A 24,276-nucleotide genomic window follows, 5' to 3' on the forward strand; every position below is an offset into this window, starting at 1 on the left:
AGTCCAATTAATTTTCCTTCTTTTGTGTTTGATGATGTGGAGAGTAACAATTGGGAAGTTGAGTCAATGAAGAGGCAGACTAAGATACTGAATAGTGAATAAGCTGTAAGAATTCTTGTGAATCTATTTAGAATTTTAAAGAATGCGACTATTGTGGGAATTGGGCCTTCAATTCCTTCAAATTTTCTTGATGATAATTCTTTTGGAGATGATATGATAGAGATTAGTTCAAAAATTATATGGATTGATTGGTTTTAATGACTAATGGATTAGTTACTTACATTGCATTTGATAGTTACTCTAAGATATCAAGTCAATTGAGAGAGGAGATTGGTCAATAGTTGTTGAAATGTAGGAGGCTATTTTTGTGGATGATAAGGGAAGGGCAAAACAGAGAAAAGATGAAGGAAAAGTTGAGTTACAAAGAGGAACCAGAAAAACAGGGGAAGATAGTAAGTTGGTGCTCACGTGTGAAAGTTTTGAAACACCCTTTTGTTGGTTATTTCCTAACTCACTATGGGTGAAATTCGACTTTGGAGAGCATAGCTTTGGTGCTTGTCGTGGTGTATCTGATCTAGAATGATCAAGTTTTTAATGCAAAGCTCGTTCAAGATATTTGGAAGAATGGAGTTAGAGTGAATGACAGTGTAGGGGGTAATGGAAAGAGATGAGTTTGAGAGGTGTATAGAGATCGTGTCAGGAGCCGATGATAAAGGGGAAGTATTGAGAAAGAATGCCAAGAAATGGAGGGATTTGGCTAAGGAAGCTATGAAGGAAATGGTTCATCAAATGTGAATCTCAAGGATTTTTCTATTGAGCATTTACTTGGTCGTAATGAGTAATACATCTCTCGATAGATGATTTTTTATTTCTAAGATTCTACTTTTTCTTGGTGATCATTTATACCTTTGATTCTACTTTTATTCTATTTTTGCTGTTTATTCATATCTATTTGTCTCTATCTACTTAGCACAAATACAAAATAATTTCACACACAACTATAAATTCTACTTATTCATATCTATTGAAGTCTAGAAAAAGTTAGAGAGGAAATTAAGTAAAACGTACTAGCCAAGAGACTTTGAATAGTCAGGTCATACAATTTTTTTTATACTAGTACCACAAATTGGTCCAGAAGTCTAATTACATGTTAATGTCAACCAAGTGCTAAATATGATAGCACATGGACAACTTCTTGTTCTTTTAACTTTAAAAATCAGTCTATAAAAATCAATATCAAAGCAAAAAAATCATTAACTTCTAAAAAGAGAACATAATTAATGATATTAAAAAATAAAAAAAATATCTCTTGCAATAGACCACTTCAAGTGACAAAGAAGTAAAAATACACCCTTTCACTTCTTTTGTCATTCTCTTTGGTTCTTCTTCACTTCCTCTCACTCTTCAAATTTCTCTTTTACAAATTCAAATTAGGGGTGGGCATAAATATCGGAAAACCAAAAAATCGAATCGAATCAAACTAATTCGGTTCTTTGGTTTTTCAGTTCGGTGTCAATGTTATTTTTCTGAATTTCGGTTCTTCGGTTCTGTGTTCGGTGTAAGGGTCTCAAAATTTCGGTGCACCGAAAAACCAAACTTTTATTTTAAAAAATTAAAAATTAAAATATATATATGTGCATTCTCTTAACTAATAATTAAAAATTCAATCAACAATTAAATCATTTATGAACAAATCAAAGTAACACCAAATGTACAATTCAATAGTTAACTTGAAATATTAATTTCCAAGAGAAACTCAAACATATTTCTACCAATGTACATTATGTAAAGGAACCATCTTCATACTTGTTTTCTCGATAAATTGTTGGAGGCACAATGTTCTTGATAAAGACAAATATAGTCTTTTAGTTAGCACAATAGGTGTTCCACGGTAATACGCATCATTCCTTAACATAGTTTTAAATTTCTAAGTATCTTATACTTTATCCTGATTTTATTTTTCATTCACACTGAAAAACCAATTTAAAAACACCGAACTAAATCGAACCGAAGTAGAAAAAACCGAACCGAACCGAACCGAACCGAATTAGTTTGGTTTAATATACGGTGCACACTTTTCTAAAATCGAAAACCAAACTGAATAACCGAACGCCCACCCCTAATTCAAATCACAAAATTTACAAAATAAACCTTAATTTTCCAATTACTTTATAGGCTACATTTTCCCAATATATTGGTTCAAAAATCTCTTTAAGAAGAAGAAAAGGAATGAAATGAAAATTAATTTTAATTTATTAGATTAAAGAGAGAATGCACACCTGAAATTTTAGTTGTATAATTGAAAATATTTTAAAATTAGTATTTGTAAAATATTGAATACTGATAAGCATTCATTTATGCAAGTAGATAAGTCGTAAATTTATGTATCATTAACCAGGTTAGATAAATATAATCTCTAGTCAAACTTATTTCTCACACGTAAAAGTAAGATTTTGCAATGTGTTAAAAATCGACACTTGCAAGACTAAGATAAATTATACTTAATAATAAATATTGGGAAGTAGGAGAACATATAAAGTAGTTTTGATGATTGATAGAGTGAACACGGTTCACTACTTGTTGTCTTATATGTACTCTATTAGGTGAATTGGATTTCTAGACGTGAATGCGGACAACCTGTATAAATATGAGAGATTGCGGCAAAGAAGAAAAAATATTAAAGTGCAGAAATAAAGGAGCGATTTTTTTTTAAAGAAATAGCTGAAACAAAGGAAAGAAATAAAGAAGTAGCAATTCAAGTTGTAGAAGGAAAGAAGTAAATATAAACAAGTCCTAGGCACTAAAGGAAAGAGGCAGACAAGTTCAATAAGGAAAATGACTAGTTTTCCGGGGAAACAAATTCCTTTCCTTGTAGAAGTTGATAAAGGCAAAACAAATTCTATAAAAGGTTCAAGCTAAACAAAGAAAAAGCGGTCTTTGCATAACACAAATTGAGAGAATTTTCTAGCAAAGGCAGAGTGCCTATTGCATATTCACAAAAGTCATCATCTTGAGAGCAATAGCCATTGGAATAAATAATAGACCATACAACTTTACTTTCGCCCACACAATCATGTTCCTTGTCCTTTCTTATTACTATTCCTAATTACCAGTGAGTAATTTTTTAAAATCTCATTAACGGTAAATGTGTGTACTAAAGAAGAAAATAAACTAATAAGATTATCTCATTTTGAATAGTTCAAAAGAAATTCATTACTTTTTCAGAAGTATAGAACAATCTTTATGAAAACTACAATTGATTACTAGCTGTTTATTGGGATGATATATTGAGTGATTTAGTACTCATTACAACCAAGTAAAAGATCATTAGTAAAATCCTTGAGATTCACATTTGATAAATCAGTTTCCTTCATAGCTTTCTTAGCCAAATCCCTCCATTTCTTGACATTTTCTCTCAATTCTTCCCCTTCCTCACTGTATCCCATTGTGATCCCTATACACCTCTCAAACTCATCTCTTTCCACGATACCATATTCATTGTCATTCACTCTAACTCCATTTTTCCAAACACCTTGAACGATCATTGTATTACAAACTTGATCATTCTAGATCCGACACACCACAACGGGTACCCTAGAAGCTATGCCCTCCAGGGTCAAATTCAATAAACTGTGAGTCAGAAAATATTCAACAAAATGGTGTTTAAGAAACTTGCACGAGTGAGCACCAATTCACTATTTTCCCCTTCTTTTGCAGTTCTTCTTTGCAACTCAACCTTTCCTTTGTCTTTTCATCTCATCTGTTTACCCTTCCCTTATCTCCCACAAAAATGGCCTCCCACATTTCAACAACCCTTGACCAATCTCTTCCATCAATTGACTTGATATCTCAGAGTAACTACAAAATGATATGTAAATAACTAATCTACTAGTCATTAAATTCAATCAATCCCTATTAGTTTTTTAACTAAGCTCTATCATATCAACTCCAAAAGAATTATCATCAAGCAAATTTAAAGGAATAGAAGGCACAATCACAATAGTCACATTCTTTAAAATCCTCAAAGTATCAAATTCCAAATCATCGAAAGCGTTCACAAAAATTCTTGAATTTTCTTCACTATTTAGTATCTCAATTTGCCACTTCTAGACTAAACTGCCCAATTGTTACCCTTCACATCATCAAATACAAGAGAAGGAAAATAAATAGGACTTAGAGGTGGAAATCTTTGTAACTCTATTATTTTATACTTAGATTCACAATTCTTGAAATAATCAGAAATCTAAAATAATAAATATAAAAAACTATGGCAAGTTGGATTCAAAGTAGTGTAGATGGGATATTAACTATTTTTGTTCATTAGACAAGCCCAATCCAAAATAATGGTGTAGATAACATATTAAAAGAGGAACTATTTTTTGCATTGGATTGGATTAAATTGAAAATGCAAAAAATAATTCTCTCTTTTCACATGTCATATACACTATTAGTATGGATTGAGTTGTTTCAGTGGCAAAAAAAGTTAATATCCCTTATACACTATTTTGGTTCCAACCAACCATTGTTTTTTTATATTTATTATTATAAATTTACTGATTATTCTGATTATTTCAAAAATTGTGATTCTAAAAATAAAATAACAAAGTTACAAAGATATCCACCACTTAGTCCAATTGATTTTCTTCTATTGTATTTGATGATGTGGAGAGTAGCAACTGACCAGTTGGTCTATGAAGAGGCAAACTAAGATATTGAATAGTGAAGAAAAGCCAAGAATTATTGTGTGCACTTTTAATGACTTGGAATTTGATGCTTTGAGAATTTTAAAGAATGTGACTATGGTAGAAATTGGGTCTTCAATTCCTTCAAATTTTCTTGATGATAATTCTTGTGGAGATGATATGATAAAAGTTTAGTTCAAACATTATATGGATTGATTGGATTTAATGACTAATGTATCAGTTACTTACATTGCATTTGGCAGTTACTCTGAGATATAAGTCAGTTGATGTAGTAGATTGGTCAAGGATTGTTGAAATGTGGGAGGCCATTTTTGTGGGTGATAAGGGAGGGGGAAACCGTAGAAAAAGATGGAGGAAAGTTGAGTTGTAAAGACGAACTGGAAAAGCAGGAAAAGATACTGAGTTGGTGCTCGCGAGTGGAAGTTTTGGAACACCCTTCTGTTGGTTATTTCCTAACTCACTATGGGTGGAATTTAACTTGAAGTTGTATTTCAAATTTGGAAAAAACATTATGATTTACATGTTCTCTATTTGATTTTTTCACTTTCAAAGTTACATTAAAATAAGTACTCAAGCATGAAAATTACACTAAATACTTTTTTGGAAAAAACATAACCAAATATAACGTCATCTTCAAATCATAAATTTCAAATAAAAATATTTGGAATCTATGGCAAACCACCTACGGCACTCTCCATCCTAATTCAAGTGTTTAACTTTTCTTTTTTGATTTGTCCTAAGAAAAAGTGTCTCTATCTACTTAGTAAGTTTTTTTTTTAACTTCAACACTTTATATAGCATGTTTAAAATTACTAGATTTAAACGATGCACACATTTTTAATTTAAGATCATAAAATTTAAAAGTTAATTTTATTTTTAAAATTTCATATTAGGTCAAACTAAACACTAAATTTAAATGATGAGAGTGTATATATATATACACTCTCATCATTTGAATTTAGTGTTTAATTTGACCTGATATGAAATTTTAAAATTTATATATATATATATATATATATATATATATATATATATATATATATATATATATATATATATTTCCCACAGAACTTGTGGTTATTGCATATCCTCTATTTTTAATACTCCCTTTGTCTTTATTTATATAACCCACTTTCATTTTTAGTCAATACAAAAAATAATGACATATTTCTCTATTTAGTAATAATTTAACTTTAAAATACTCATTTTACCCTTAATGAAATTATTTATAACCTCACAAAACTGTTATTTTGGACTAAAGGTTTTATGTGAAGGTCCAAATATGACTTTTGTATACAAAAGTGTGCACACTATCTGGCATTGGAGAAAGATATATCACTAAAACAGTTGTACTTGAAATGATGAATGGAAAGGCATTTGCATTAGCTAGTGTGCGTACCTTATCACATGAATATTGTAGCATGACATTTGCCTCGGTGCTCCTGCCGGTGAATATTGTACCATCACGTATACTCGCACTCATTTCCGCATTTACATAGCTAGTGTATGTAATCAAGATCTTCAATTTCCAACCCAAATATAAATACTTTCTAGCAAAAATCAATAGAAATACACTAATTAAGTTCTAGAGTGATAAGGAAAGCAGTCATGTGGCCATGCAAATGAGAATAAAGGTAAATTGTCTCTTCTCACTAGAATAATAGATACATATAAAACTTTACACAAATATCCAAACCTTGCATACTGAATCGAAAAGAAAATATGAAAAGATAAATAGAGCACAAATACAAAATAATTTTACACACAACTAAAAATTCTACATATTCATATCTATAGTAGTAAAATCAAAGGCATAAATGATAACCACGAAAAAGTTAGAGGAAACTAAGTCAAACTAACTAGCCAAGAGACTCAAATTGGTCCAGAAATCTAATTACATGTTAATGTCAATCAAGTGCTAAATATAATAACACAGGGACAACTTCTTGTTCTTTTAGCTTTAATATCAGTCAAGAATAATATCAAACCAAATGAAATATTGACTTCTAAACTGAGAACATAATTAATGATATTAACAAATAAAAAAAGTTGTTAAACTCAGCTTGCTTCAGCTTAGATTAAAGCTTGATGAACTCCATTAATAGAGAATTCTTCAATATAGAGAGAGAAATTGGAAACTACTTTTTAGATCTCATTATCTTGAAGTGAATCAAGGAGTCATACTGATCATCTATTTATACAAGAGAGAAGGAAAATAACTAGCCTAACTAACTTGAATCCTGCAACTATACACAACTGAAAATAATGAGATAAAATATTTGATTATCTAACTAACTCATAACAGAGTATAGTTAACTTGTAAGCAATGTGAATAGTCTCAACAACCCCCCCCCCTCCTACTCAAGTTAGAGGTGATGCAATCACTGCCAACTTGGATAGAACAATGGAATGTTTAACCCAGTGAGTGCTTTGGTGAGGATGTCAGTCAACTGATTGTCAGTGCCAACATGGTGTAGGGTGATTAGTCCTTCTTGAAGTTTAATTCTATCAAAGTGACAATCTATCTCGATATGCTTTGTACGCTCATGAAAGACAGGATTTCTGGTAATGTGTAAAGTAGATTGACTATCACAAAATACGTGGAAAAGATTGGTAGTTACTGTAAGTTCATCAAATAATCTCTGCAACCAAACCAATTCACCAACTACCTTTCTAAGGGACCTATACTCTGCCTCAGTTGAAGATAGAGAGATGATTTCTTGCTTCTTGGATTTCCACCTCACAAGACTGTTGCCAAGTAGGACAACATAACCAGTAACATATTTCCTAGAATCAGGACAGGAAGCCCCATCATAAATGGACTTAACAGAGTAGTCATCTGAGATAGACATGAACATTCCCAAGATGGGAACCTGTTTTAAATATCTTAATGTGTAGAGTGTTGCCTATAGATGGGATTCTCTCGGTAGATACATGAATTGACTTAGGTGTTGAACTCCACAAGAAATATCAAGCCTAGTGTTTGTGGGGAAATTTAATTTACCAATGAGCTTCCTGTAATAGGTAGGATCTGAGAGTATTAGTGAACCTTCATCATCTTAAAGCTTGATCAAGGGATCAAGAGGTAAGGAGAATGATATGAACTGACTATAATTATATTCTTTGAGTAGGTCAAGGGAAAATTTCCATTGATAGATAAGAAAGCCATCATGTTTATACAAAACCTCTAAACCAAGGAAATAATGTAGTTTCCCCAAATCCTTCATCTTGAAGGTGTCGTGTAAGAAAGACATCACGACAGTGGTTTCAACTAGGTCTGTATCAGTGAGTAAAACATCATCCACATAAACTGCTACAAATAGAAGATCCTAACTTTCTGTGGAATAGAGAATAATTGTTCATGGAATGTGTGTAACCTCTAGAGTTGAGTGCACCAGTTAATCTTGCATACCTTTGTCTGATGGCATGTATGAGTCCATACAGGGACTTATTTAACTTTCATACAAGTCCAGATCTGCCAATGTCTAATCCCTGTGGTACATCCATATAAACCTCTTCATGCAATTTCTCATGAAGGAGTGAATTGTTCATATCTAACTGAAAAATATCTCAACATTTCTTAGTTGCAGTAGCAAGTAAAGCTCTGAAAGCTGTCATTTTAACAACATGGGAAAAGTTTCATTATAGTCAACTCCAACATGTTATGTGTATCCTTTCACAATTAACCTTGCCTTTAACCTCTCAACAGTCTCATCTGCCTTATGTTTGATATTATACACCCACTTACAACCAATGAATTTCTTATCAGGTGGCAAGGAACCAGATCCCAGGTATTGTTCTCATGTAGTGCATGAAATTCTTGTGTCTTAGAAATCTACCATGTAGGATTCATAGTTGCTTCTTCATAATATGATGGTTCACAGACTAAATGGAAACAAATCTCCAGGGGTAATATGATTGTTTTGGGAGAAGGAGGCATAGAGATAAAGTGAAGTGGGCTTAGGGACATGATGAATGTAGTATTGTAAGTAGGATGGTAGTTTGTAGTCTCTTGTTGACTTCCTAGGTATTGTTGGGACTACAGATAGATGTTGAGACATGTTAGTGTGTGCAGTAGGAAGTGTTGCAAGATGTGAGGTTGATGAGGTATGAGTAGGGCTAGTAGGTATGGTGATGGAGGTATCAGGTGGCTCAAATTGGTTAGGAATCGCATTGGACCTTTGATCACATTGTCTATCAAGAAGGGTATTGGAGGTGGCAGAAGGAGATACAGGATCAGGGGATAAAGAGGAAAAATGAGGGAGGTTAGAATAGTAGAAAGGGGAAGTAGGAAATGTGGTAGCATCTTTTTCTTTTGCTAATAAAAATGGAAAGATTGTCTCATGAAATACTACATCTCAAGACACATGAATTTTCCTAGTGGCTAGGTTCAGAACTTTGTACCTCTTTCCACAATATTATTTGTTTGTGGTATATGCGGACATAAGTTTTTATATATAATGCCTTTGGGTTGAAAGAAACAGGTGGCTTCATTATTGGAAAATTCTCGTCCATTGTCTAATCTAATAGTCTTTACTGTGGTACTAAACTAATTTTCGACCATGGATATGAAAGATTGGATTACGCACAAAGCATTGCATTTACTACTTAATAGATGTGTTTGTGTTGCTCTATAGTGGTCATCTACAAGAGTAAGAAAATAGTAAAGTTATTATATGTCTTGGTATGATATGGTCCCCATAAGTCTATGTGTAACCGGTCAAAACATTTTGAGGAAGTGGTGGTTCTGGTAGGGAAGGGAAGCCTGGGTTGTCTAGCCATGGGGCATATTTGGCAAAAGAAAGGTTGCTTGGTTGAGAAATGTTCTGGTATTGAGATTAAACCTTTCATTTATACAGAAGGGGCATGACCAAGTTTGGAAGTATGAGTAGACACATTATTTCTATCATCCACAATAGGATCTTTTTCATTAGGATGAAAACAAGAATCATGAGCAGGAGTATTCTCCTCCTTAGCAACAACAGATGAAATTTCTTTTACATCAAAATGGAGGGAACATGAATGGAAATGACACTAAAATTGTAAATTGTTATATTGAATACATGATAACAAGGGAAAGAAAAAATGTTATCTTTCTAAGTAATGGGATTTTTATTCTGTAGACAGTACGAGCAGAAGATATACAACCCATCATGCACTCTACCAATCACCAGAGGCCTCTTCTGTGAAGGGGCCTGCAGTAGACAGAGAGAGTTAGTAAATGAGGCAATGCATTTAAGGTTGTAGCCAAAGAGCTGATGGAGATCAGAATGTACTTGAAAGTAGGTATAGAAATAGCATTGGTCAATGTGATTTCGGGAGCCAATTTCACCTCTCCAATTTGAGTTACCTTAACTTTGTAACCATTAGGCAATCTAACAAGTATGAGGTATGGTATTATGATGAGGTTTGTTAAATGGTTTTTGTCAAAGGTGATATGATGTGTAGCCCTTGAGTCTAGGATTCATGAGTCAGTTTTTATTTTTAAACATCCAAGAAATAGTTTATCAAAATCTACAGAAGAGTTACAAACAATTATACCTGCAAAGTTGGCAGCTCTATTGGTAGGGATTGAGTCAGCAACAGATCCATCTTGTATGTTTCCACCTTGGAATTGTTGCAACATGCTAACTAGATGATTATAATGTTCTTTGGATAAGCTGGTAGGTCCATTCTAAGTGTTGACTTGACTTCTCTCATTTGAGTAGGAGGCATGCAGATCTCCATGAACATTGGTTACAATTCCCTTTCCTTTATACCCTATGTTCTGCGAATTGGGGTTGAAGTTGTTTTGTTGATTTCTCTGTGCATGATTGGTGTAGGATTGATTATTGAGACCTGAGTTGTTGGGATAACCATCAATCTTATAGCATTTGTCTTTTATGTGTCCCAATCTCTTGTAATAATCACATAAGAGCCTTGTTTTGGTGCCACTATTAGTGTAGTTCGTCTGGAAGTTTTGAAAATCTGATGAACCACAAAGGTTTCGTAAAAATGCACCTGATGATGAGGACGCACCTGAGGAAAAGACATTCAGAGAAGAAAATTCTGCAAAAATCTGACTGTTCGGCTTGAATTCTCGTTGCTTTTCTTCCTGGACAAGGAGAGAAAACGTTTGTCCCATAGATGGTAAATGATTCTTCATGAGCATGCTTTCTCGAATGATGGTATAAATATCATTCAGGCCCATGATAAATTGAATAAGCTTCCTATCATATCCAGCTTTATGCATGGTGTCCTTGTCACTACAAGTGCAGAGACAACTGCAATTGCTCTTCACACACAGGGTGTTGAGCTCTTTCCAGAGCTTTTTCATCCTGGTATAGTAGAAAGTAATGTCCGGATTACCCTGCCCAAGATCGTTAATCTCCATTAGAATCTGATATAGCTTGACCTCATTAGTCTGGTCATATCGATCCTGCAGCTCACTCCACAATTCCGATAAATCAAATACGTATTCAACACTATCCACAATCCTTAATGAGGGAATTCAAGATCCAGGAAGTCAATATGGCATCACATCGATCCTATTAACGACAATCAACAGTCGTTTGAGCTGGTTTCTTACATTCCTATTTATGAACCCCAATTTGTTCTTTACAGCGAGTGAGCATAACACACCCCTCTTCCATGAGCGAAATCCAATTCCATCAAATGAAACAGGAACCAAAACTGTACCGGCACTCTTAGACGGATGGATGTACAAATGACTTCCAAATATCGAAGGTTAGGGAAGATGAAACATAAGAACTAGTGGTTTGATTAATAATTTTAATCATGACGAGAATAGATCAAATAATAGGAATAGAATTGCTTAAAGCAAAGAGAGATTTGCATAGGAAAAAATGTGTAGAATCATATCGAAATTGAAATCGAACGATATGAGATGCAAAGAGATTGAGAAAAAAAATTGGACCAAAATGAAATTTAGAGTAAGAGAGACCTTCTATGGCTCTGATACCATGTTAAACTCAGCTTGTTTCAGCTTAGATTAAAGCTTGATGAACTCCATTAATAGAGAATTCTTCAATATATAGAGAGAGAAATTGGAAACTTCTTTTCAGATCTCATTATCATGAAGTGAATCAAAGATTCATACAAATTATCTATTTATACAAGAGAGAAGGAGAAATATCTAGTCTAACTAACTTGAATCCTGCTACTATACACAACGGGAAATAATGAGATTAAATATCTGATTATCTAACTAACTCATAACCGACTATAGCTAACTTGTAAGCAATATAAATAGTCTCAACAAAAACATCTCTTGCAACAGACCACTTCAAGTAACAAAGAAGCAGTGAGGGTGGAGAACAATTTTAGATAAGGCAATAGACTTGCTGATTTTTCTAACTAATCAAGTTTTCTGTATTGTTGGTACTAATCATATTATATATAACTCAAGACATTTTTTTAACAACTAAGCCTATTTTACAGCCTATTTTACTATTTTGGATATAGATATAGCCCAAGTTCTAATTTACAAATTAGAAACATCAAAAATAGGGATTTCAAGGTTACAGATTGTGTTCCATATAAATTATTACAGGAGGGACAAGGCAAAAAGAGAAACAGTTGAGAGATAGACAAATCTTTCATGTAGATGACAAACTTACCATGGCATTTATTCTTTCACAGTGGTATCACCGTTTAGGTCAATCTGTAGAAAAAAGATATCGGAGATGGTTAATATTTAAAAAAGAAAGCGATTCTTGGAACATTTATTACTTATCTAATAAGTTTGGGACATTAAATCAAAAAGAAGCTTACCAGTCACATTTTTTAGCTGAAGAATTTTTTAAGGAAGTCAGAACTCATGGCATTTGTTAGAGGTTTAAAATTTTTAAGGTGGATTCTATCCAAGCTTAGATATTTGTATTGTGTTTCTCCGATCTGATGTTAGAATCCCAATTTCATTCTTCGATATCGCCATTATTATCTTGGCAAGCTTGAGAGTTCACAAGAAAGAAGAAGAGGCGACATTATCGATACAAGGGCTAGATGTTCTTTTTAGGTTTAGCAGCTTTCCTTATATTTTCTTTTTCTTTTTAAGGCTTGTTGTATCGGGTCATTATTTAGGGCCTTGATTTATGCATTGGTTTTTTATTTAATAAAGAGTTTAAGTTTTGTGCACTGTCAGTGTAGTAAATTTCTACACCATCATGTAATTTTAATTTCTCCCTAATCTTTTTTAAGAAATATAAAATTAAAATTAACTTTTTTTTCTCTCTCTCCTAGAAATTAAAATCCTGTCTTTATCCCTCTAAAATAGCTGATATTCAGCGGCAGTTACTCCTTCTTATACGCATTTGACCTACTTCCTCTTTATGCTTTTTTTTTCAATCTGCATATCACATTTGACCTACTTCCTCTTTATGTTTTCTTCCGATCTGCATATCTTGATATTCCAATTTTGTTTGTTTATTCGTACTCATGGAGGGTTATGATTTTGTTTTTATTTTATCATTTTTCACTCTAATTAACTAATGGTTATTTTATTGATTAGTATAAAGAAAGCATTTGCAGGTGAATTTGCAGAATCAAAGTGTCAAATTCAATAACCTATTTTGCTATGTGAGTACAGTAGATCTATGTTAGTGAAACTATTCTCTCTTTATTAATAATTTAATTTTAGAATTATTATGTGATTAATGTGTCTTATTTGCACAATCAATTTACTCTAATAGAATTTCATTGTTTATGAGTAATTCATTCAATCTTCCTATAGATGATGGTGCTCTTCATACCATTTATGTGGGCATAATTTATCAATACCCTGATCTAACAATAGATGGGAAGAGAAAATAGAATTAAGTTACTAATCCTATTTCTCTGTAATGCTTTCAACTTTAAGAGACATAATTTACCTAAATTATTTTTGGACAGATTGATCATATTCTGAATTAATTTTATTGTTATGAATGAGTTACTGATTCTCTTTCTGTAAATTTTCACGTAAGGAGTCTATTGAGTTTTGTTTTTTGGTTGGTTGGTGGCTCATGGAACATGATTTATCGATGCTCATGGAGCATATTTTTTCATCATCCCCGAGTGGCGTCAGAACACCAACAAGCTCCTCGAAAAGCCTTGCAGAAATACTTGCATTTGTGAACCCCTTTAGTTCTCAATATTGGGAATAATTGTGTTCTGTTCCACAGTGAGTTGAGCTCTCATGAACCATACTAATCAGCCAAATGAGCTAAGATCATTCATGTCGTCTGCTTTGACACGACTAGCAGGGATATGAAGATCAATAAAGCTATAGTCGTTCTGCTTCTGTATGCACGCCAAGGTAACCTCTTCTTTCCCATTGTTTCTGAACCAAGTCATCCGAAGATGCTCCTTCTAGCTCCTGCTGAGACATATTTCTATCTTCACAATGATCGATAACGATGCATATACAACTCCTCTTGTCCACCCCAAGCAACATATATACTATATGGGGTAAAAGGAATGGAAAATGCTTCGAAAAGAAAAGAGAGACGCTTTATAGTAAATGTATTTCACAATTTGTACTATTGTATGAAATTTAAGTTTCATTCTATGTATGACAAACTTGTTGGACTTGTTAGAATCTAAATTCTAATATAAGTTCAGATTCATGTATATCATTCTGATACTATTTATCAATAAAAATTTATCGAATAAGTGATTTTAATTATATTTATGATCTTTGACATATATATATCTCAAGTTTTACATCTTTGAAACTAAGCAATGAAGAGGAAACTCATAGACTCATGATGCTATTAACAGCTGGTTGGGGAGGAGGATGAGGTAAAAAGTTCAACCACATCTGGAGCATCATATAAGTTTGCATATCGTAAAGGAACAAGTTTTCTACACCACCAGAAAACTATTTGTATATAATTGTATTATGGCATAGCTAGTTTTTATTAAGGTTTTCGACAACACATGTTATAACATCAGCTATTTTTAGAGTAAAATTTGTTGATTTGTAGAGGAATCTTACATGTTACGCTCATTTTCGAATGATATAAAGTGCATCTATTTTCACACGTAACAAAAAATATAATTGATTTGACCCAAAAATAGAGGACAAACTGCAATACAAGCATATAATTTTATCCCATATACATGTCAAAATAAACAATGAAAGTACTATTCAAAAGTTAAAAAATTTCAAAGAAAACTAATAAACTAAAATCTAAATAACTGCTTCCTCTTATTTCCTATATTCTCAAAGCTCCAAATCCTTCATCTTCTTACTCACTAACTAGGATGGTGTTGCTGGAATGGAGTTGAAGCTGCTTTCATCAACTCCTGAAAGGAAGAGTTATAATTCATCAACACACACTTTAGCATGTACATAATATATAAACGATAGAATAAAAAATGAATAGTTCTTACCGTAAATGATGTGGCATAAGCACAATCAGTGTTCTCAATAAATCCTTGATAATATTCTGGATATCGTTGAAACTGCTGACAAATTAAATGATAAAATTTGAAAGAATTCTGTTAGTTGAAGAAGAAGGTATATGAAAAGTAAGCCAACTGACATAAGCTAGTATACAAAAAATTACCATTGAATGAGCCTCGTTAGATATTGTTGTACCATTCTGCTCGACTTCGACATTATAATTTGAACTGCACATAAAATGTTAGAAGTTATAACAACAATAACTCGCAATAGAAATAATATTTATTGTGTAAAGTGAAATTACCTTGTTTCCTTTCTCTTAAATTTCATACTTTTCGTTTGCCTTTTTTGCTTCTGAGAAGTAACTTTTTTGGTCTTTTGAGTAACTTCCAAAGCACCTTTCATTCTCAAAGATCTTGGACGCCCTTTAGTTGCCGCTACTGGAGGGTCAAGCAGAGTAGTATCTTGACTTTGTTCACATGATATTATTTCACAATATTTTTCACTACCTGGACCACCTGATACAACACAATCTTCCTCTGATTCATAAGGAAGTTCATCAAGTTCTTCACACAATCGCAATAATCTTTGATGTGCAAATTGATAATGTTTTTCAGACTTTGTAGCTCGTTCAGATAGCCCAATAGAATGTATCATAATGTTATTAAACCATAAGGTAGAAGATTTCAAATTTTTTGTTTCATTTGGTGGATCATTAGCTCTTTCTTTGGTTGCATTTCTACTCCATCGATCTAATAAATAATATGTCGGAAGTGAGTGAATCTGCTTCTTTATAAATACCATTAGTACATGTCTACATAGAATTCCCATGAACTCAAATTTGTGGCATGAACAAACAGCTCTTTTCAATGCAAGATCCAAACTAACGATGTATGTCGGCTTTTGTCGTTGAAGTTGATGCACTTTATAGATGTTTCTTCCGTCCTTAACCTCAATCTTTTCAGAGATAAATTTTTGAGATTGAATTAGTTCTTCTTGAAAAATCTGAAATATCTTTCTTGTATATTCCTTTGCCACTTCATCCTCCATAGGATACAAAGTTTTCAAGATAGGCCTTGAATGTTTTGTCTTGTAATCCTTCTCTCTTACTTTATCATATTTAGCGTCAATAGCCTTATCATATTGCACCACAAGTATACTCATTGGAGTACTAGAATTCAAATAATCTTTAAAAAATTTGTTCATACTCTCACTTCTTTGACTTGTTGACATGCCTGCACAAAAAGTAGTACGCACATATGCTGGTATCCATTTTTCACGAATTGCATATATTCTCTGCAACCAACTATTTTCTCCTAAATTATACATCTCCATTATTTCTATCCACATTGTTTCAAATTCCTCAGGAGTGGTTGTACCATGAATACACCAACTAAACTTGCTACTAAAATCAACATACTGATGATAAACATGACTTAAATATTCTGGAATCTTCTTTGTTATGTGCCACATACAAAAATGGTGTTTAGTGTTAGGAAATACTGTTGCAACTGCATTTGTTATGGCAGAATCTTGATCTGTTATGATTGTATGAGGCGCAACTCCGAACATTGCCTCTTGCCAAGTACGAAGTAACCACTCAAAAGTGTCTTGAGTTTCATCCCAAAGTAGAGCACAACCAAACAAAATAGACTGATAATGATTGTTAACTCCAGTAAATGGAACAAAAGGCATCTTATATTTATTTGTCAGATATGTAGGATCAAAAACAACTACTTTTCCAAAATTCTTATAAGCAATCCTAGATCTAGCATCAACCCAAAAACAATTAGCTAAATGACCATCTACATCCATTTGAATTGCATAAAAGAAACCTGGATTTTCAGATTGACGCCTTTGGAAATATTGTAGCATTAATTGTGCATCTCCTTTTTCAAGATTTTTTTGTCTTCTAGTTTGCAAATAATTCTGGATATCTTGACTTGTTAAATTCAGTCGATCTATACCCCCAGCTTGATTCATCAACACTGATGCTATTTTACTTGGACGAACTCCAGAGTTATCAAGTAAATCAATAAGATTCTTTTGGGCATCAGATTTTTTTCTTTTTGATCGCAAGAATTTTTGACTATTTGGAGATGCAAGTTCATGATTGTGCTTAGCAACAAGCCTACAAACAACCCAATTACCTTCTTCTTTCTTTGACATATATAACAACACTTTGCATCCTTCTCTGGTTTCATCTCGTGGTTTATTACTTTCTAAATTTTTCTTTGAACGAAATCCTTGCTTTGAACAGACAAACTCTTGACTAATTATTGACTTATCTTTTCTTGACTTAGTCATACGACCTCGACGTACACTAAAACCGCTACGATGAGCATATTCGAGATAAAATTTAAATGAATCATCAAGTGACTGAAACTCCTTACCGATATAGGGGTCTCTCGAATTTCCAACTCCTATTTCGGAAACAATCTGTCTTGTTTCTTCCCTATCACTTTCTTCTAATGAAACTTCAACTTCTGTATGTTGCTCATCTAAATTTGAGTTTTCCATTGATGCTGCAAAATACATTTATGAATGTTAGATAACTTAAAATTATGAATATGTCTATTTATTATTCAACACTTCCTTTGGAAAATATATTCAGTAGTGGAAGTTAAACTAATAAAATTTCTTCCCAATAACTTGGTGTAGAACAGAAGAATTAGAGACGATATGACAATACTTTAAATGCAATATTCACCTCTCTCGACGCTATATTCACCTATTTTTGGTACATTGAATTATTTTGCTAATGAAGATTTGTTCAAAAGGAGTTTTTTCATGCTTATAAACAAGAAAATATAAGAAATTTGCTCTCGCGACATACCGTTGAGTAGAAGAAGCTTGTCAAGTTTTAGAATGTTTGAAGTTCTAAAAATTATTTCTTACTAGGTTCAGAAAGTATGATGTTTGAAGAATTACATGAGCGATGATCTTAAGGGAAAACCTACGATAAACCTAATTATTGTATTAATCTTGGAAAGAAAATAATTTAATTACGGAATTATATTTGGTTAGAATCCAAATAGGACTCAACTATTGATATTCTTCTTCTTCTCTTTTTAGTAAATGGTTGATATTATTTTCTTTTCTTTTTTATAATTATAATATTTTATTAAAGTAAGTTACCTGATGGTGTAGAAATTTACTACACTGACAGTGCACAAAACTTAATCTCTTTAATAAATGGGCTTGCATGACTGCTTTTAATTTGAAAAATATATAAAACAAAAAGGCATACACTAGTTCTTCCTCTTCATCCGTTACTGCTTTTTTCTCTTTTATGAGTAATTGTATTCAAATTTTTCTTTTATGCTATGTTAATAATTTGAAACTCTATTCCGTTTTTCCATGTTATTTCAGTTTTGTATGATATCCTAGTGTTGTGCTATGCCATGTGGTTAGCTTGAGTCCACTCGTAACTCTAGGCACCATGTCACGTCTAGGGGGTAGTCTTGGGTCGTAATAATAGGGCGCCAAACTCTGGGTCACGGGGTCGTGTTTCTAGTTGACATTCTTTTCCTACTTGTCAGAAGATTGGTAAGAACCATACGGAATAATGCATAGATGGTACCAGTAGTTTCTTTGGATGTTGTAAGACTAGTCATAGATTGAAGGATTGCCCATCGATTGCAAGCAAGGTAGAAATGTTCATCAGCTGACTCAGCCTAGTGCTTTAGTAGGTCGTCCGACTCAACACGATACCACATCTAGCTCTGATGGAAGACAGAGTTAAAATAAGTTTAATGCTCTTCAGACTCGATAGGATCGGGAGGGGTCTTATATGGTCAATGTATGTTACGAGTCTTTCGATTTGAAATTTTTGCCTTGTTAGATTTAGGAGCCACACATTCCTTTGTGACTCTTTATGTTTCTATGACATTTGATGTCAGTCTCAGAATTCTAGCAAAACTCTTCTCAGTCTATACTCTTGTTGGTGAGTTAGTTTTACCTAAACGGGTTTATAGAAATTTCTCGATTGCAATTTTTCAGAAAAAACCTTAGTCAATCTAGTTGAGTTAGACATGCTTAATTTTGATCTCATTCTAGGTATGGACTGTGTCATGATCCCAACCATCGTGAGTGGCACCCACACTGAAGCAACCTGATGGAATAACCAAGGACTGATCCAAACTAACCCAACACTATATAAATAAACCAAGTTTCAGCAATAAAATAAACAAAATAGTTTAGTAACTATAAAATTGAGTCCCCATAAACCCAACTCAATAGCTAAGACAATTGTGACGCGGAATTATCTCTAAGAATTGAAAGACACCATACAAAAACTCTAAATAGTGAAACTAGGGAAAAAACCTCAAAATCTAAACATAACTAAAGTCTATAGTCTATCCGAACAAATGGACACGAAAATGTAGAAGAATCCATGGAAGCCTGGAAAAAAAACTTATCCTTGGAGTTGGAATTAAATGTCTCTCAACTGAGGTCTTGGATCAGTCGTTGGACAATTCGCTACACTCAACAAGAAAGGAAAAAAAGTGCAGTAATAGTACAAAAAACCACCGTGTACTAGTAGGATCACTGGGTCAATCCAAGATTGTGAAGATAAACAGTTCACCAGAAAATAATAATACATAATAATACACATATCAACAATTACCAACCAGATACTCACAGTCATATGTCATGAATCAACCAATGTATAAAACATGTAATATGATCATAATGCAAATATCTGGTCCTCTCATGGAACCATAATCACATACCTGATTCCTCTCACGTAACTCAAACGAAATTGTTAGTGTCATACCAGGCGTGGTATCCAAACCAACCATATATCTTGTAACAATGTGGTACTCGATCCGACCAAAAACATTGTGTACTAGTGTGGTACTCGAGCCAACCACCAATCACAAACAAACATGCATAATCACATAGCACAATGAACAAGATCACTTAAAAACCCCAAGTCACACAAGTTCATTACATAAGATTACATACACGATGTCATTTCATATGCCTCCCTATAACGCATTGAACATATGATACTAAAAAGCAGTAGACATGCACAGATACGTAAATAAAAAACATACAAACATCACTTACCCAAATCAAGCCTCTTGAAAATTCTAAATAGCCCAAGCTTTCCCCTTGTGAAGTGCCTCAGCTTATTCTTAGTTTAAAATAAGCAATACAAACAATAATCAATCTCTAATGGCCTATTAATTTACCCAGATTATTAACAAATCCCAACCCCGGCCAAAATGTGATCATCTTTTCTAACTTAGGGCTCTTTTCCTCCATGTAATCATGCAAAAACCTTCCCCCAATAGCAACGGCCTAGTTTCTAAGGCTTAAGAAACAATTTGCAATATTGGGGAGTCAAAAAAAAAAAATTCTCAATGAATTTCATGGGAAAACTTTTGAAGACTACCCAAAATAGCCCATCCAAGAACTAAAAGTGCAGAAAATAAGGGTTTGGGGAAGTTTGTGCATAAAATCCCTATTTTGTCTCTATAGCAGCCTATGTCTCGTTATTGCGACGTCGTTATAGAGTCAACTTACCCCGCTATTGTGGTCTGAGAGCCGCTGTAGTGGGACACCACCCACTGAGGCGAGATTGACGAGAGATATGTAGCTCAACATCCGCAAATAGGCCCCTTTTACAACATAACTTCTTCCCTTGATGTCACAACACATACCTTGCACGCCAAGTTTAATTCCAGGAGTTTTACTTACCCGAATTCAACTCTAAAGTTCCTATGGACTTCTTAATGTCTTGTATACAAGTATACATCAATAAAATTTCAACAAAAAGACCCCACTCCTTCTCGGATGGCTCTAGATTCCACCAAGCCCAATTTCTATCTAAGGCTGGCCTAACGAAGAATTTTAAGTTACTACCAGAAAGTTTTGTGGGTCCAAATTATTTCCCTATGACCTACTCATAACGACCATGTTAGGTCATTACAAACTAGCTTCATGCTAGTTATGCCTCAATTGATTGTAGAACCAAAGTCGTTAAATTTTAATTTCTAATGAACCAGTCATAGAATGAAAGGGTTGTACCTCAACGCCTATTTATCAGTTTATCTCGGGCCTTAAGGCCAGAAAGATAATTTATAAGGGTTGTATCTATCATCTATTTTGGATTAGGGATACCAGTTTTGGAACCTCAAATCCTTATTAAGTTTCGTTGGTGAATGAATTTCTAGAATTGTTTCTCGATGAATTTCCCAAAGCCCCACCCCCCCCCCCCCCCCCCTCCAAGGGAAATCAATTTCATTAGCTCAGAGTTAGAGAATGTAACATTCTGAATATGTCCTTCAGAACTAGGTATGGTCACTATGAATTTTTCGTTTTGTCTTTTGGACTAACAAATGCTCCTGCAACTTTCATGGATTTGTTGAACATAGTGTTCAAATATTATTTTTAGATATGTTCGTCATTCTTTTCATAGATGACATTTTTATCCATTCTTGAAGTAAGGATGAACATGCAGATCATTTGATGATTGTCTTTCCGATTCTTAAGAATCATCAATTGTTTGCTAAATTCAGTAAGTTTGAGTTTTGGACAACAATTCTAGAGAGTAAGTATATGAATCACTAAATAAGATTATTTTTTTTGTAACAACAAGATCATTCGACTTTGACTAAATATTATATAATGAAATCAACATAACAAATGATATGTCGATTGAAGTTATTAAAAACAATGAGGAGGTGAAAATGATGAGAATCTTTAACATTTACTCTAACATCTGTCATAATAGTTGAGCAAGAAAATCTTTGTGTAATTAGAAATTTATTGGAGCATAGTTATATTTACATATTATCCGATCTCCAAATATATAATAACATTAAAATTTAACATAACATATTGACCAAGCGGCTTAACGCTAAATAATTCGTTAAATTATAAAAATTCACAATCAATGAACCAAAAGTGCATATATCCATTAATTGAAGACTAGAAGTGTTAATTTCCCTTAAGTTTTGATGGAACAAAAGAAATTTCTTTTATACATCCCATATAATGAGAAAATGATTTAAAACATTTTCCTAGAATAATTGAGAATAACTGCACTTAAAGAGATTGACAAGTTAAAAAAATAAAATAAAAAATAGGAAAGAGATCTTAAATAACATTCAATCCATTATCACTTCTCCATGAACAATATATAGTTGACTGGTACTATTAATTTAAGGAAACATTACTATATTACATATTAGCATGATAATCTAGACTTTGTTCCCATAAAATTTCATATTATAGAACTATATAAAGACTAATACTTCACTCATATATAGACCACATTGTGTAGCAAAAAAAGAAAGAAAAATGAAGTCTTCACATTCAATTTGCCAATAACTTTTCTTGTTTTGACTATATATTATTCATGTTCTTTGGTTCATTGTATACAATTTACTGTATTAATCAACAATGAATTAACTGCCAATTTAGGAGTTCATTGTATAATTATGGGTTTTGATGATGGAACTTTGCCAATTCCACAAGGAACTAAAGTCTCTTTTCCGGTGAATTTTGGTAATCCAACACAAGAAGCAATTGCTTAATGTGCTTTGACTGCTCAAACATCAGAAGGGATACATGGTACATTTGTTCTCTTTGATAATAATAGAGATTCTCAAAGATGTGAAAATAATATATGTGAATCGCATGCAAAGAATGATGGATTGTATCTCAATATTCAAGGCAATCAAGTATTGCAATTCAAGTGGTCCTCTTAAAATTAATTAATTACTATGGGATTTGAATTATTGGTACTCAAATGATTCTTGTAATGAGGAGGGGAATAATTAGTGAAGTTTACATGTTAGTTGTTTTTGTTACTTAATACTTTATTCAGTGTTTTGTAATAAGAATATGATGAAGTATGAGACTTTTGAGCTATGTGATAAAGGTTTGAATTCTTGATGTGCGTCTAACTTATATTTCTTATATTGCTCTTTTATATTTATTTTTTTGTATCTTACTAACTTCATTCAATTTGTTTAGGCTCGATTATTTTACGAAATTTAAAAGGAATATATCCTAAATTCAATTTTATAAAAATAAATATTTTAAAAGGTATTTATGGAGTGAGTTTCAGGTTGGGTATAGTAAAACGTATTTTGGAGATTTTGGGTAAACGGTATTGCGAGGCGTAAGATGTACGCTTAGGCATTGGACAAATAAGACTATAAAACATAACACCTGGAAAATTTCTGAGCGAAGATTCGAACCATTCTTCATTTGTGTATAAGGTCATATCAAATAATTCATAAATTATGCTTAGGTGTTAAGGTCAATTCTTTAGTATATTGATATATTTGGACATAAATTCAGTTCACAAGAATCCCTTAATACAAAGTTGAGTTGAAAGATTTCTTACTGATTGAGTTTTGATATAAGATTCTACTTAGATCAACTTTGAATGACCATATCTCTCCGCACATAATGAATTAGGTGAATCATGACCTATCAAATTAGAGTTCTATAAGTCCTATGTCACGCCCCGAGCCTACACCTTGGGTAGGATTGGCACTCGAGAACCATTTTTTGCCCCAAGCGAACCCTTGGCTTGGCTAGACTCTCAGCGGAAGACTCTAAGCATTATTACAATGATCAAATGCACTTATAAAACAACTGTCTCAAATTAAACTCAAAACATTTAAGGATAAAACATTCAACTAGCCATAGATGGCAACTCAAGTCTTAACATAAGAAATAACAACGTAAAGACAACTGAACTACTAACTGTCTATGAAGCCTCTAAAACAAGGAGGGATGTCGGGACAAGACCCCCAATCATCCTAACAACTATAGTACTAAAGCAATGAAAAAGGAGCTCTCTGGAAAGCAAGAAGGCTCGCCAACTAACTCTGAATGCTCAACTGGATCAACGAAGCGTTGGATGCTGATCCTGGTTACCTGTGTCTTCATTATAAAATAATGTAGGCCAAATGGCATCAGTACATTGAATGTACGAGTATGCGAGGGGAAAACTAAACATAACATAAGCTTGAAAGGAATCTGAGAGAAACACTTATCTTGGCTTTACTCAACTCATGGACAACTTAACTCAAATGTAAAGTACTCAACAATAAATAGGGTGCAGATGTACAAAGCATTTAAAACAGTAGGTAGCAATTCCATTTGTTAAAGAAATGCAATAACAACTCAATTTACTCATATAATAAAGTAACATAG

General features: G+C 33.1%; 1 protein-coding gene and 3 pseudogenes across 1 annotated transcript; 2 read left to right on the forward strand and 2 right to left on the reverse strand.

Moving 5' to 3' along the window:
• The first annotated feature begins 66 nt into the window (after positions 1-66).
• On the forward strand, positions 67-795 carry LOC125811313 (UDP-glycosyltransferase 75C1-like; annotated as a pseudogene).
• Positions 796-3,296: 2,501 nt separating this feature from the next.
• Positions 3,297-4,359, reverse strand: LOC125811315 (UDP-glycosyltransferase 75C1-like; annotated as a pseudogene).
• Positions 4,360-4,398: 39 nt separating this feature from the next.
• On the forward strand, positions 4,399-5,185 carry LOC125811316 (UDP-glycosyltransferase 75C1-like; annotated as a pseudogene).
• Positions 5,186-14,939: 9,754 nt separating this feature from the next.
• Positions 14,940-17,628, reverse strand: LOC125811317 (protein FAR1-RELATED SEQUENCE 5-like). Its single transcript, XM_049490822.1, has 5 exons — positions 16,944-17,628; positions 15,395-16,760; positions 15,254-15,317; positions 15,078-15,149; positions 14,940-14,990 (listed from the first exon to the last, which is right to left on the reverse strand). The coding sequence occupies exons 1-5, from the start codon at positions 17,626-17,628 to the stop codon at positions 14,940-14,942; spliced, it is 2,238 nt and encodes a 745-aa protein (XP_049346779.1).
• Between the last annotated feature and the right edge of the window lie 6,648 nt (positions 17,629-24,276).

Source organism: Solanum verrucosum, unplaced genomic scaffold, assembly GCF_900185275.1.
Source record: "Solanum verrucosum unplaced genomic scaffold, falcon-dt-bn FXZP01000109.1, whole genome shotgun sequence".
In the NCBI taxonomy this organism is placed as follows: Eukaryota; Viridiplantae; Streptophyta; class Magnoliopsida; order Solanales; family Solanaceae; genus Solanum; species Solanum verrucosum.